The sequence below is a fragment of the Corvus moneduloides genome, chromosome 13 (genome assembly GCF_009650955.1).
Source record: "Corvus moneduloides isolate bCorMon1 chromosome 13, bCorMon1.pri, whole genome shotgun sequence".
Taxonomy (NCBI): Eukaryota; Metazoa; Chordata; class Aves; order Passeriformes; family Corvidae; genus Corvus; species Corvus moneduloides.
In genome coordinates, this window is record NC_045488.1 from 5186454 (window position 1) to 5202150 (window position 15697).

The 15697-nt window shown below is 53.6% G+C and overlaps 1 protein-coding gene across 1 annotated transcript; it reads left to right on the forward strand.

Annotated features, from left to right (window-relative positions):
* Window positions 1-1097: 1097 nt before the first annotated feature.
* RHCG (Rh family C glycoprotein) lies at window positions 1098-9303 on the forward strand. The gene is made up of 10 exons (XM_032123459.1): window positions 1098-1531; window positions 4888-5074; window positions 5529-5679; window positions 6021-6168; window positions 6567-6733; window positions 7387-7524; window positions 7880-8016; window positions 8567-8691; window positions 8909-8982; window positions 9078-9303. The coding sequence occupies exons 1-10, from the start codon at window positions 1321-1323 to the stop codon at window positions 9141-9143; spliced, it is 1404 nt and encodes a 467-aa protein (XP_031979350.1). The 5' UTR covers window positions 1098-1320; the 3' UTR covers window positions 9144-9303.
* Window positions 9304-15697: the final 6394 nt, after the last annotated feature.

The following is a 15697-nucleotide window of genomic DNA, read 5'->3' on the forward strand; positions in this document are numbered from 1 at the left end:
ACCCTGAGCAGCATCGCTCGAGGGAGCGCTCATCCTTCAGATAACAGCAACATCCACTTGCTTTAGGTGTCCCCAAAAAGTGACCCCAGTCACACAGAGCTCTGCTCATGCAGGGTAAGGGCTAAGGCAGATGGGCTTCTCTCTTTTTCCCAGCGCTGTCTCTATCCTGCTGCCTGCACGGGGTTCAAATGAGGTTGGGGAATGATTTTGTGTGGCCGTCAGTCTCTTCAAGACCATCCACAGCATTTTTCTGCCATCTGTCATTTTGAGAAGAAAGCACACAAGAAAAAATAATAAACTCAAATTATTGCCTAATCAACACCAAAATCAGCGCTGCTTGCTCAGCCTGCGGGCCACAATTAGATGCCATCAGCAAATTTGGGCAGCTTGCCTGGGCTGCAGTCTTTCATCTCTTGAAGACTGACAAGCAACCCAGGGATCTGCAGGCAGAGGAAGGAGCTGGGATCCATTTGAAGGACTTGCCCGGCTCTTTGGGGAAAGAGAACATAATTCAAAACAGTAGGAAAAACGGAGTTTTGTGTTTATGTTTGTTAATTAAAGGAAACCTCATACCAGAGGAGGGGGCGTTCAGGCCTCCAGCACCATCTCACAGTATTGCCCTGGTTATGCAGCCCCAGCTCCGTTTGCCTTGCCAGGAGGATGCTCTGGGTAAATCGCTTTGGGAAATTATGGAACATGTGTCACTTGAACATCCTTACAGCTCTGTGGCAGCCTTGGCGGGGCCGTCGCGTGTCTGTGCACTCAGTGCAGGATCTTGGTACCTGGTTTGAAGCACACACCTTCCCCTTCCTCCAGTTCTGCAGCACCGCTGCTTTTCCAAAAGCCAAGAGCGGGAGGAAAGGGCACCCTGCCTTCACCCTCAGTGCCAGCAGGGGAAAGGCGCTCGCAGAACTGGAGGGGGGTGAGGGGAGCACCCAGAGCCAGGGGGGAGGGGACAGCAGGGATCAGGGTGCTCCTGCCAGGGGCTGGGAAGGGGTGTGGGACTGGGCAGAGCAGGGGGCTGGACACGCTGCCTCCACTCCCCACTCGCACTGGCCTCCACATCTTCTCGTCCCCGTGGAGGCAGGGCTCAGAGGTGCTCGGAGCAGCTCAGAGGAAAGGTGCTGAAGCCTGTCCCTCCTCCCAGGGAGGAAGGTGGGTTTAGAGAAACAACCCTGCTGAAGCTCCAGTGCTCTGAAATGTGATCCTGCCAGAGGCACCTCCCTGGGCCCCACCTCGCCCTCTCCGACCTATATATGTGACCGGCCTTGGGCGGGCGCGGGGGACGCGGGCTCGCACGGTCCCCCGGAATCCCTGTGGATGGAGAGGCCGAGGCACCAAGGCATGGCAAAGAACACCTACATGCGCTGGCGGCTCCCGCTCGTGTGCCTCCTCTGGGAGGTGGCCATGATCGTCCTCTTTGGGGTCTTCGTGCACTTCGGTGCCGAAGCTGATGCACACTGGGAGGAAGAGAAGCGAGAGATGAACCTGACCAGTGACATAGAGAATGATTTCTACTTCCGATACCCCTGTGAGTATTCTGGGAGCCTAATCCTTGTGCTGGCTGGTCCCCATCCCATCCCATCCCATCCCATCCCATCCCATCCATCCTGTCCTGTGGCAGAGCCTGTCATAGGCGCTGTCTTCACCGATGGCTGGAAAGTCGCGCTCTTGCCTTGAGGCTGGTTTGGGGCTCACCAAAGAGCAAGAGAAAAGCCTCATGGCCCTCCAGTGCCTTGGGGCTCTGTCAGCAGGGTATCGTGATGTCTTTTTTCCAGGAATAGGGCTGACGTGTTCCCAGCACTCTGAAAGTTTCAGCTTGCTGCCCCCTCCCTCAGCTCTGGATCAGAGCAAGCCTTTCTGTGCACACAGAGGAACAGCTGTCGAGATCCTGTGACATCTTCCTCCTCTTCCTCCGTCCACCCCCTCACTTGTGAATTACCCTTTAGCTACTGGCATTTCAATGCCAGAGTCCTCCTAAGCTGCCAGGATCCCAGGGTTCTTGGGTCTCTACATTGTAGTGACACAGAAATTATTAAGAAGGTTAAAGCCCTTCTGGCCAGGCAGTGCCTTTGGGTGGCTTTGATCTCCAAGGCTGGTCATCTTTGTGAGCCCTTCAGAACAGGCTGCTTCTGTAGGCAATTGTTTCCAAGGAAGCAACAGGCCTGAGTCATGCATCTATTTAGAACATTTCCATTAAAAACACCTGCTAAATCAAAGGAGCTATAGCAACCTGTGGCTGCTGAGGATTAGCTAGTTCAGAAAAGGATTGGCTTACAGAAACCTGCTGCTCAGTCAGCCTCCAGGTTCATGTACGGTCGTGGCTGCCCTAGGCTCTCCCTGGACATCTGCTCCTGGGACCAGCCCCACGCAGGTTGGTGTGGAACAGAAGCAGTGCCTGAGGGCTGCTCTTGTCACTGGTGTGCTGGGAGGACATCAGGAGTCCAAGAAAGAGCGTGTAGGAGCTAAGGAAGTGACATCTCTTCTGTCCTCATATCCCACTCCTGCTCTGCAGTGCCAAATATTCCCCCTCAAATGGCTGCATGGATTCAACACAACTAAGTCAATCTAAGGGCAACTGCTCAGTTTAGCTCTGAATTACGTTTGTTTCAGATCTGAGGAAGAGTTCACATGCCCAAAAGCGCAGCTTTTCTTTCTCCCTTATCTAATCAGAAATATTCTCTCTCTGCTAAGACGGACAAACATGACAAGGTGGCCAAGCCCTGGAATTTTAATCCTTGTGTCCATCCAGTGCTGCTCAGAATAATGTGGTGGCTGAACACCCAAAGATTACTTGGACCCACATATCTTCGATCACTGCTGTCCACAGGACCTGTCTGCAATGGCAGAGGGATAGGAGTGACAAACTGACAAGGTCCTTCAAGCCAGAGATGATTGGGAAGGCGGGCAGAGGGAAGTTGTCCTGGTTTCAGGAAGCCAGTGCGTGGTTGTGTCAGTGGTGCCCATTGCCAGGTCCAGTCAGTGTGACAGTTCCTTCTCATTTTGGATTGCACATGGATATTCCATAATGGGTAACTCATCTGCTCTCTAGGGAAAAAGAAATTCGATTTTTCATCCCGGGTAGCATTCCCAAAGCCCAAACACTTCCTCTTGGTAGTTATGGCAATTGTCCTCCCGCAAAAGTGGGCTTACAAAACCTTTAGGGCACGGCAATGCCTGTTCTGCCTCTCAGTGATAACAGTGTTATTCTTACTAAGGGAAAACAAAGGCAAGGGTTAGAAAAATGTTTTAGTCTGGGTGCGGTTTGAAGAAAGATCTGCTCTTCCTCCTGAGTTCGTACAGGGTCTAACACACAGTGGGATCCTCTGGGTTTCTGGAAGGCACACAGTCCACAGCTTTAAGTCTGACGTGTGTATTTCTGCTTTTAGGAAGAAAGAATGAATATGTAATGCAAATGGCAGTGGATAATTCTAGCAGTATATTGTGCTGCTTACACTGGAAAAGAGAGAGGGGAAATAAATACAGCTGCAGAGAGAAAGTCTATGGGATTGTGTGGAAAAACCACAGTAAGGAAGGCTGCTTCTTAGGACATGTGGAGAAGTGCTTTTGAAGTGACCTCTGCTGAACAGTGCCAGCTGCAGATCTCGCCTCCTTCCTTTTTTCAGAGTGATTTCATAGGCATGGGAGGCATTTTTTAAGAGCAAGCAGATGAGCATGGCACTACATGGCTTAAGCCTGTCCAAATGCTCATCTTAAACAAGTTGCAAGGTCTTCTAAAGCACAAAAGGATGAAAGTCATGGCTTCTGCAGAGCTGCACTTCATGCAAGTCTTCACCAGCCCTCAGTGGAAGTAGCAGACACAAGCTCTGTGGAAATGGACCAGGGGCTGATGGATTTCAGCACAGGTTCGGGGTAGAGCGGACTTGCAGTCACTGAATTTCCTTTGCCCTGAGCTTACACCCTCTCTGAGGTGCACAGATGTTGCTGGATATAGTGGATACAATGATTTGTGCACTGCAAAATGCAGAACTTTCTGGTTTAGCTCCATCAATGCTGTGTTTATCTGTCCTACAGCATGGGTTTGCTGGTGGGAGCCTCCCAGGGGGGATCCCAGCCTTGGGCCTCCTGTTCTTTCCATGGGCTGAGTGGCCTGCAGTGTGAGGGTTTGCATGGTTCAATTTGTAAGTATGCAAGCGTTTCAGCTCACTTAATTGCAAAGCAATGCTTATCTGATAGAAACGTGCAGCATTAAAAAGTACAGTGGGTTTACTGCACCAAGAAGGTCTTTCAAGAGGCTCACACAGATCTGGTTTCCCCCGGGGAAGGGCATCTGAGGGGCTCGAGTGAGCAGGTCTGACCATTAGTGGGAAGAACTGGGTCTCTCTGGTTTAAGCACTAAAAATCTCACAAAGTGGGTTTCTGGTTTCAAGGGTATTTTGCTGCTGATTTCCAAAGCATTTAAAAATGTATTTGTAAACATTCCTTGTTCTTGTGCTCTCCTTGCTCTGAGCCATCACCAGGACCCTGCAATGAATGGACCTACCCAAAATGACCACTTACATGTTTTAACAAAACTTTACTGTTCATTTCACATGATTTTTTTTGAGTTTTTTACAAAAGGGGAATAAACCATCTGAACAGAAAAATGTCTTCCTCTGTACACTCCATTACTCTCAGGTCTTCTTTTGCACACAGCTTTTAGTAAACATTTACTTTAAAGGCTGAGCCTTTTACCCAAAAGCCAGTTTCCAAAAGCTGAGCCCTTTTCAGACTTAGAAATGTGGGGACATGAGGCAAACACACATTTCTGCTTGAATTTCCCCCGTACTGCTTCTGATGTAATTAGTTTCTATTCAACACCAAATGCACGTGGCACTTTCAGCCCTGCTGTCCTCACAGAGCTAACAGTCCCTTCCCTCTGCACAGCCTTCCAGGACGTCCATGTGATGATCTTTGTGGGCTTTGGCTTCCTCATGACCTTCCTCAAGCGCTATGGATTCGGAGCTGTGGGTTTCAATTTCCTCCTTGCTGCCTTTGGGATCCAGTGGGCTCTCCTGATGCAAGGCTGGTTCCACTCTTTCAAGAACGGGAAGATCCTCATTGGAGTGGAGAAGTAAGGAGGAGTTGGGCTCCGGGATGGCACCTCTTGCCTGGCCAGTGGCAGAGCTGGAATGAGAGCCAAGCAGCTGGCAACACCTGTCCCTCACTTACATCAAATCAGTCTCTAAACTGTTGTTTTCCCTCCACATACGTCCACTTGCTTTCCACCTGTCAGTCCAAAGGTACCTGCCATTGTGGTGGTACTGCTCAAAGGGAGATTTGAGATGAGTGTCACCCCTTAGTGCCAAGCCAAGCACCACGGATGTCAGTGCTGAGAGCACGTATCATCCGCGTTATCTAAATAATGTGGGTGTGTGAGGATGGGAGGAAGGTCAGTGGGAAATCCGGGGATGTCTCCTAATCACCTCTTTGTCTTCAGGTGGGATCTCTAGAGCAGGGTGAAGGTGAGAGTGATTCACAGAGGAGTATTTCTTTATTGAACCACAATTTTCCTTCCCGTTTTCCAGCCTGATCAATGCTGATTTCTGCGTGGGGTCCGTATGCATCGCCTTTGGGGCAATCCTGGGCAAAACCAGCCCCATCCAGCTCCTTGTCATGACTTTGTTTCAAGTCACGCTCTTTTCAGTGAACGAGTACATCCTCCTCAACCTTCTTCATGTAAGGCTTTAGGTAGTACCTGCTTTGTTCTGCTCCTTCCTCTCTGCACCTCTCCAAACTGTCTCCCTTTGCTATGGCTCCACCAAGCCACTGCCTTCATAAGCATTTAAAATGCAAGAATTCAGGCAGCAAAAGTAGACAGATTATGAAGGAGAGGGGCAGTGGGTTGTACTTCCCTGAGAAGGGAGATCTTCTGGGGTTTTACACGAAAGCTTGGCAATTCAGGAGCACTGGGTCCCTCTGTCAAGTGCGCAGACAAGCTGGGCAGGATGCAAATCGGGCCTCAGCTCCAGAATGAGTGGCGATTGCAGAAGCAAACCTCTGTTTTCCCATGGCTGCAGGTAAAGGATGCGGGTGGCTCCATGACCATTCACACCTTCGGAGCCTACTTCGGCCTCACAGTCACACGGATCCTGTACAGACCCAACCTGGAGCAGAGTAAGGACAAGCAGGGCTCCGTGTACCACTCCGACCTCTTTGCTATGATCGGTGAGTCAGCCCTCATCTCGGGGGTGCTGCTACGTGGGGACCACTCAGCTGCACAGGGTGGTTCCTCCTGTGTCTCTGGGAAAAATTGAACCCAGGATATGGAGTTGAGGAGCTCTGCATCCCAGAGGGCTTTCACCTTTCAGAGTTACTCAGCTCCCTTCATCAGTGCCTGGTCTGAGATGATGCCTGGGAAGACAAGGATGCATTTTGGTTCCCTTTTTCAGCCAGCTTTTCCTGATGCTGGTCTCATCACGCGGGGTGCGGCTTGGGGGAAGGAGGACTATGGGATGTAATTTCCCCCTGTGCAAAAGTATCTTCTTTAGAGGTTTTTTTTCAGTCCCTGTATTCTCTCTTTTCCCTTTCTCCTCCTCATCCCATCTGCCCCATCCCACCACCAGGTACCCTGTACCTGTGGATGTACTGGCCCAGTTTTAACTCAGCCATTTCTGATCACGGGGATGCCCAGCACCGCTCTGCCATTAACACGTACTGCTCGCTGGCTGCCTGTGTCCTCACCACAATGGCCTTCTCCAGCATGCTGCAAAAGAAGGGCAAGCTTGACATGGTAAGATGGGAGCAGAGCATTCTGCACTGCCCAGGGGACATGTAATGAGGTTGATCAAGGGTCCGGGAAACAATTGGCACTTGTGCTATGCTGAACAGATGCAGGGTTTCAGGGCATGGTGGTGAAACCAGCATCCAGGCAGAAGCTCTGAAATAAGAAAGTGGGAATGAGTCCTGCGGGGCTTGAGGTGTGGGGTGATGCCCTATCTGTGGTGGACCCAAGTCACAGCAGGGACTAGACTTGCTCTGCTGGGCGTGTTTGGCAGCGCTCCCCAGCAAACCAGGCCTGCGCAGCAGCTCGTGAGCAATCGGGGGGCTGACTTGTACGTGTTAGATGTGTGGGTGACATGTCTCTGTGACAGCAGAGCTTGCATGACACACGGGTGAGACAATTTCCATCTCATCACAACTCCCCACCCATATCTGTGGATGCAAAGAACGTGTGTGGTACGGGGAGTGGGAGTCTATGTGCTCCTGTGCTACAGACAGAAGCCGCCTGTTCTTTTCTTGTTTTTCACCACCAAGCAGGAAAATGGGCCCTGATATTTCCTCTGGAAACATTTTCAGAGCTGATTCTCCCACTTTGCCATTTGCACCATCCCTGAGCAATTACAATCTTCCTGAGATGCCAAGGCAGGGCGGTTGCTTCTGCAGGTCCACATCCAGAACGCCACACTGGCCGGCGGCGTGGCCGTGGGCACCAGCGCCGAGATGATGCTGACTCCATACGGCTCCCTCATTGTCGGGTCCATCTCTGGCATCGTGTCCACGGTGGGGTATGTCTACTTCACGGTGAGTGCTGCTCGAGGGGTCTGCAGCCCTGGTCCTGCTGAGGAGACCAGACATGGATTCACTTCCCTTTGATGGTTCCTGCTTTCCAGAATCCCTTATGAGATGCACTTCTGACTCCTTTTGCTGCCCCAAAGTGCTCAGGAAGTTTCATACTCCCAACAGGAGTGTGTTTGGAGGATTTGTTGTTGTTTTACCTTGAGCTTGGTTCACATCTTTGTCTACAAGCCCTTAGCTCTTTATTGGGACACAATATCGCTCCTCTTTCTCTGCTTATCCCAGTCCTCCATGAAAGGGACTAATCCTTTCCCGGGCCACGCTCAACTCCCTCATCTGTCTCTACTTCCCTTCCCCTCAGCCTTTTTTGGAGTCTAGGTTGCACATTCAGGACACATGTGGCATCCACAACCTCCATGCCATGCCAGGCCTTATTGGGGGCATTGTGGGGGCCATCACAGCAGCCGCAGCCACGGAAGATGTATATGGAAAGGAAGGGTAAGATGGCTTGAAAATCTTCCCTGAGAACAGATTTTATCTGAAACTCTGTGGGCTGGGAGCAGGGAGCAATTAAGAGCTTTTGTTAGTAGTTCAGAGTTGCCCAGAGTTGTCCCTCAAAAACGTGGGGCACACTGGCTGTGTTGGGCTTACAGAATTGTAGTCCATCTTACATAGCAGCATCTTATGCAGCTGATTCCTGGTGGCCTCATAAAGTGAGCCACAGTCCTGCTGTTTGGCATTATTCTGGGCCACAATGGGTAGGGAAGTGCTTCTCCCTCCCCCCTGCATTGTTTTGTGGGGTCAGGTAAGGCTAAAAGTCTGAATTACAAAGCGAATGTTTATATTTTGGGCTTCTCCTTGGTAAAGCTTTGCCAGGGCCAGAGAAGGAAGTGAGCAGTGTTTTGGTCATTGCAAAACTCTCCTGGTCGATTGTAGAAGAGGGATGGGGCTAGGAAAGAGTTCCCAGGAGAGCAGGGCAACATGGTTCCTCTGGAGCCAGGGAATATCTCCTGTCAGGGGCTGTTGTCACCATTTCTGCCCTCGGCAGGTTCATCAAGGCGTTTGACTTCACCGGCGCGTACCAGACGCGGACACCCAGCATCCAGGGAGGGTTCCAGGCGGCCGGCATTGTGGTGTCTCTGCTGATGGCATTTGCTGGGGGTGCCATTGTGGGTAAGCCGGAGGGGAGCGCGGAGCGGGGAGGGCTGAGCCAGCCTGCAGCTGAAACAGAGGCATCAGTCTGCTCCTTCTCCATGGCCGGGGCGATCATCCTGGGGGAACGGCACTGAGCAACGTGCCAGGGCTGCGTTTGCCCCCTTGGGTGGACCACCCTCATGCCGCCTGCATCCCTCACGGCCCCCTGCCCACCGCCCTGCCCTCCTCCTTCCAGGGGGCATCCTGAAGCTGCCCATCTGGGGGGACGCCGCGGCCGAGAACTGCTTCGAGGACGACGTGTACTGGGAGGTGAGGGGGGCGCGGGGCGGGAGCGGGGCGGGGGGCACGAGATGGCGCTGTCGGCCCGCGGCCCGGCCCGGGGGGCTCAGGGGGCTCTGCCGCAGGTGCCGGAGGACGAGGAGAGCGACGCGTACCACATGCACAACCCCGACAAGCCCGCCTCGCCCTGAGCCGCGCCCCGCCGCCCGCCCGCCTCCCCCGCCGCAGGAGCTCGCCCCGCTGCCGGGGCCGAAGGATCGCCTTCTCCCCGTGACGACGAGGGCTCTGCCCTACTCTGCCGCGTTCGTAACGAGCTGCTGTGGATATAATAAAGACGTGTTCTTCTTTCCAGGGCTGTGCTGCTTTGTGTCAGCGGCCGAGCGGGATGGGATGTCGCCCAGAGCCGTCTCTCCCGCCGGCTGTCGGGAGAGCTCTTGGCTGCCCGGGACAAAGTGGAAGCGCTGGGACACTCCTGGTGCCTCGGGGACAAAGTGGAGGCATGAACGGTGGCAATAGAGGCTGGGTGTGTTAGTTAGATACTGTACTGGACAGTGCAGGCTGGGGAGACGCTTGGTTTGGGAGCTGGCACCTTGAGATGACAATTCAGAAGGTGATGAGCCCCTATGGGAAGCACGGGCCAGGCTGGTTCTTTTTGAGGAGGGGATGCTGGGGTGCAGCAGCTGTCCCTGCACTCATCGTGCCATCCACAGTGGGATGAGGGCCAGCTGTGAGTCCAGCTATACTCCTACATGATGGCCTCTGCCATCGCCTTCCCTTGAACTGCCCTACTGAGACCTCCATCAGCTCCCTGGGAACCTTGTTAGGATGTACAGCACAGACTGACAGGATCCTTTCCTCTTTTTTGGATTCAGCCATTTCTACCAGTGTTATCAGATGGCTCCTTCCACTTACTGGTGCTATTCTGATGGGAAGAGGACAGTCCCTTTCTCTTAGCTGGACCATCAGGCTTCAGACGGAGTTGGAGGAAACAGGGATGAAAACCAGGCCTAAAATCCTACATGTTTTCCAGGGTGATATAATGTGAGGAGCAGGAAAGGAAAAGAGAGGGGGGGGAAGGAGGTAGGAGGGCTGATAGGTCTCTTCACTGCGTCTAGCTGTAATTCTTACACCTGAGGGGGGGAGTCAAAAGTAGCTATTCACATCCCCTTGGGATATGACACCCTCATTTTCCATGCTGAGTAAAGACAAAAACCCTTTACAACATGTTTCTGGAATTTGTCAGCGGCTGCCAGCAGCAGCATGTTAATTAAATGTCGGCAAAGATGGAAGCAAGAGGCTCTGCTCTAATTGGACACTTTGCTTGGTGGAGCTGAAAAACATTGTGACAGAGGAGGAGGTGCCGAAACACTGTGTTCCCCTGCCATGGCACGGGGATGGGGACAGCCAGGCACGGGAGACGCTCTCTCCTGTACACGCGTTGCCTCCATTTGGCCTGAAACAACCTCACCATTGAAAAAAGAAGAGTAATAAAAGATCTAAAATCCTCCATAGGGTTGGTCTCGAGCATGGCAGCAGTGTGTGATGCAGGGAAAGGGCTGGTTGGCTAAGGAGAAATTCAGAAATATCGTAGCTGGGCCATCAGGAGCTCCAGCCCTCTTGCCAGCAAGTGGTATATTGTGTATTTATTTTATGATGGCAAAGGCAGGACTGACAGGGGTTAGAAATGGTCTCTGGAGAATGATCCCTGCAGAGGCTGAAGCATATGTTGAGCTGCATCTTTTCTCCAGAATAGGGATGGGAAAATGTAGGGCAGTTTTCCCTGTGCAGGGATCTCCTGAAGGAAGGAGATCTCCGCCCAGCTTCTCTGCACTGGGAAAGGGATGTAACAGCCATTTTCTGCTCACAGCTTCATTCAGAGAGTGCATCAGAAACCACCACAGGGATGTTTACTGACAGGCACCGTAGACAATGTCATTTCAAAAAGGGAGTTCTAAACTCTTCCCCCCAAGTCTGCAAAATCTGAAAGCAGCAGCAGACCTTTTGGGCACTGCATTTCCTACTGTGTCACCAGACTGGTGTCCCTCCATCCCACACCATTTGAGTTCTGTCTGTGTCCCAGATAATCTGTGTGTCCAACCTTCATGACCTCTGATCTTCCTCCCAGCTGCTTGCAAGGGGCTGTGGGGTTCAGTAATGGCAAAGACTGGGTGACCCTTACTGCTTCTGCGAGGTGGCCAGCCCACATCTCTTGTGGGACGGGTCTGTGAGCCCTGGGAGATGTTCCCATGTGCACGTGCTGGAAGAAGAAGCCCTGACCCAGTTCCCTGTCCCTCCGGGCTCTGCTTCCTCCTCATGGGAAGACACCTAAATTGCCCAGGCTGCTGGGCAGCGAAGCGTTTTATTGCCCATGCTCTTGCGGGGCTCAGTCTGGTCTCAGTACCTAAATCACTCTCTGGGGCTGGCTGTGCAGTTTTAATTCCCTGACAAACAATGCTGGGATCGGGCTGGCGCGTTTGAAGTGCAGTCGCCGCCCCAGCAGTGGACGGAGGGTTTCTCAACAGGGGAGCGTGGAGAGCAGAGGATTGGGCTGCTCTGGCAGGCGGGAGAACGTGTGAGAAAGGGGCTGTAGATACTCGTGGGGATTAGGTGGTACAAATTGGCTGGGAAGCACTGGAGGCATTGACCAAAGTTGTCCTGGGGCAGGTTCCCATGGGGGGGGGGGGCCGCTGAAACAACCTGCCTTCAAGGAGGCTGGAAGGCCCAGCCTGGCTGCTAATCCCCTGGGATCTGTGTGGCACGGAGCAGAAAAGAGGTTAAAAAAAAGAGAAAATCTCATGTAAAGGTGGTGGTTTCCCCAAGGGGATGATGTTAGAGAGAGCAGGGAGGAGGTGGGGGGGGAACAGCGTAGTTTAATCCCTCTTTTAATAGGCAGGTGGTGGGCATTGCTCGCACTCCTGCTTCTGTAAGCTGCTGCAGAGATTTTGGCAGAAGGCCTTTGCTCACCTCTGCTGTCCCTCATTCTTGGTGGAGAGGGGCCCCATCTGTGGATCTGCCCGAGACAAGGGGGGTTGCCTGCTTACTGCATCCATGCCCATGTGTGTGTTGGTGTGCATGAGTGCAGCTACATGGTGCCAACCCCAGATTTGGGCTGAAATGGACACATTGCACACCCCAGCCCCTGGCTGCTGCGTATCTGCTGCTGGCAGAGTGCCCATGTGTACAAAGCCGCATGTTCCCACAGCCGTGCCTCAGCCTTCTTGACCTCGCACAACTGGCACGCTGAAAACCACGCTGTGGGTGCTGCTGGTGATGCTCACACGGTGTTGGCCGTGGTGCCACTGTGCACATCCTCCCACCTTGGCCACGCACATTCACCTACCTTTGGGCCGGAGCGAGCGCGTGCGTGTCCAGCCCGGCGTGTCCACGCCTGCGTGAGCACCGCTCCGGCCCCTTCTGAAGGAGCGCTGTAAATTGTAATCAGATTAGGGCAGCCGGTCGCTTAGGGCCCTTGAAAAGGGCATACGTCCCCTCATCAGTACCTAGCATTGAGTCGCACAAAGGGTCTAAGTAACTCGGCAGGGGTCGGGCCCTCTGGAGCGCAGGGGAGGGGGCTCGCCTTTCTTTTCTCTCTGTCCCTTGTAATTATGTCAATTTGCTAGCCAAATTGTTTGCTTGAGTGGACAGTGGGGGCTTGCCCCCCTTCACACCTCCCCCCCACCCCTAACCCCATTCATGTGCTAATGTGGGAAGGAGCATGGCCTCCTGACTTCGGGAGGTGGCCGTCAAGGAGCAAAGCACAGGGGTGCATGGGCCAGGAGTCCCCCGTTTAGGTGCCCATGGTGGATGGCTTGGCCTTGCAGCCCTGATGAATGGGGCACTCCTGTTTACTTTAGCCCATGGCAGGCTGTGCAATGGCCAACCTGCCCCAGACAGCCCTGGTTTTCTCTGGCCACCCCTCACCTGCACCACATGCCTGCTCGGGCCACGGCATCCCCAGGGCCAGGAGCCATGCCCTCCTCACAGTGGTTTTCCCGGCACACCTCCCCACCCGTGCACCTCCCAGCATTTGCATATATTCTGCCCGCAAATCCTTGTCAAGGGGACCCTCTTTATTGCCTGTATAGATCACAGGGTGTTAGTTAAGGGGCTTCTTTGTATTGCCTCAGACAGCTGGGGTCATCAAAAGTCCTGTGGTGGGAAGGAGAGACAGGAGGAGGGGGGAAGCTCTGACAATACAGACTGAAGGATTAAAGGAGCATATAAAGTTCCTATTGAGTGAGACAAGAGGCTGTTCACTCCCAAGATTGACAGCAACCAGGAGGCGATTCCCAACACAATGTCCAATTAATTCTCTACCCTCTTCACTGCCGTCTCCTCCTCCCTCCTCTCCTGGGCTGGGCATGAGCAGGGAAGGGCTGAAGCTAAGATCCTCGAGAAGGTTAATTAATTATTCCTGACTAAGAGGAGCTTGCCAAGGTGCAGGCCAGTCCCCAGGCTTGCTGGTCATCCATCCCCCTCCCACAGGCTACCATCAGTTTGGGCCACTTCAGGGTAGTTTTCCTCTCTATCACAGAGCTGTCCCACCAAAGGTCCATCATCATGGCATGTACTGGACAATAACCCGGGCTACTGCTGAGCCCAGAAGAGGCAGATTTAGGGCTAAAGCCAAGCTGACAGTGGAATGCAGCAGGACAAGGCAGCAGCAGGAAAGCTGGGGAGCAGGGCAAGGTGCATGGCCAAGATGTACAGGCGTGCAGAGCATCTGGGGAGAGACAGAGCAGTGTGTGCCAGGCCTGGGGATCAGATTTTACCTGTGTGTCCAGTGGCAGTGGTTAAAGCAGCTCCACCTACCCTGGTTATGTAGGGAGAAGTGAGTTTCTGGCAGTGAGGATGCATTTCCACTGTTCCCTGGGCTGGCCACCCACACTGGCCCCAGTGCTGGGTATAGCAAGACTTGTAGGAGATATTGTAGGATACTGCATCTCTCTGATGTACCTTCATGTACAGGGGCAGAATCTGGGCCACCATGTGAAATTTCTGCAAAGCACTGAGTACACAAATTGTCTGACCTGTCTGTTCTGGTTTTTTCCTTACAAACATCTCAGCCCAGAGGGAGGAAAGCACCTTTCTCTGAGCTGGCCATCTTTTTCTGGTACTCTCTGCAGCGGGGAGGCTCCCAGACATGAGTGTCAAATGTCCTTCAACAGTGACAAACATTTTCAGACCACCTCATTTGGAAGAAAAAAAATGCAACCAGGACAGCCTGTTCTCACCACAGGGACATTTTGGCCAGCCCATCTTCTACTGCTCGGCACTGACCCCTTCCCCTCTGCTGCCCCTGCCCATGGCACTGAGGATGCCCCGGTCAGCACGGGGTGGGGGACCAGTGCTGCCCTCCCTGCACACCTCACGAGCAGGGGATGCCCTCAGGATGCCGGCATGGGGCTGCCAGTGGCCCGGCACCTCCTGCCCGCTCCCTCCCGCCGCACACGCTCCCAGTGAAGTTGTTTGAAAGTCTTCCGGCAGTTTTCATGGCCGGGAATAACAGATTAGCCATGATCTGATCAGCCCAGTATCTAAGCTGTATTCTCCCTGCTGACAAGTATTTGAAAGAGGGGAGGGGCCACTTTCAGCCCAACGATGAATCTTTCACCGACAAGAAAAGACCCTTTTTTCTCCCTGCCAGCCACGGGCTGCTCCATGCCCTGTTGCTAAGCGAGACCCGGGGCTGCTGCTTGCACGCGGCCGGCTCCAGCCGAGCCCTCGGGTTAGCAGGATCAGGATATTCACACCAGACATCTTGTATTTTAGGGAGGGTGTTTCTTTTCTTACCCACCTCTGGCTGGCAAATAACAGCTCGCCGGCGAGGCCTGGAGATGCCCCTGCTGAGGCAGCTTGCCCTGGGAGGAAAGGGAAAATGCAGAAGCCTTTGGAGGGCAGACTGGGGCATTGGGGTCAGGCACTCAGCCCTGAATGCCTGGGGTTTGCTACCACACATGGGGGTGTCCCTATCTGGGCTGTGGAAGGCCAGCCACCCCACAGCCCCCATGTCCTGGTGGGTTTGGGTCCAGCGGGAGCTTGGGGATGTCGCCTTGGAGGATGGTGCTTGTGTCCAACAAAAACCTGGCTCGGCCTCATGCAGGGGTGGCTCTGGGCATGGTAACGCAGGGGAACGTGTGACAGAGGAAACAGGAGGGTGATCTCCAGGTTTGGGATGCTTTTTTAGTCCCCGCAGCTTCTCTCTGCTCCAGAGCACCCTCTTACCCAGTCAGCACCAGCCGTGTGACCCTGAGAGAAAGAAGGGAAATCACTAAAACAAAGGCTTCCAGGCTATTTCTGGAGCTGCCAGCATGAGGTGCCCTCGCCTAAGACATGGTGCTCGCATCTCCCTCCTCTCCTGCAAGGCAGCAGTGCAGGCAGGACTGCAGGCTGCCAGGGCCTGGGCTGGCACCTTCGCAGAGCCCTGCCTGCCCTGCCCGCCCTCGCTCGCAGGCAGAGTGCTGGGGGAAGGAAGGAGGCTCTCCTTCGTTCAGGTACCCCTCCAGTGACTCTCTAGTGCTGCTGCCGAGCCTCCCTCGCCAGCCCTGAGCAAAGGCATCCCTGAGTGTTACTGATGCACGGCAGCTCAGGCTCTTTGTGAGCAGCCCTGTGCAGGAAATCTCCCTCTCCACTGCTGTAGGAAGCCTGGAGAAACCTGCTCACTCCTACCTCAGCCTGGGAAGTCTTGCTTGACCTCAGACTCCTGCAAGCCCTTGATCTCCTGATAGAGGTGACCAGGGTTCAT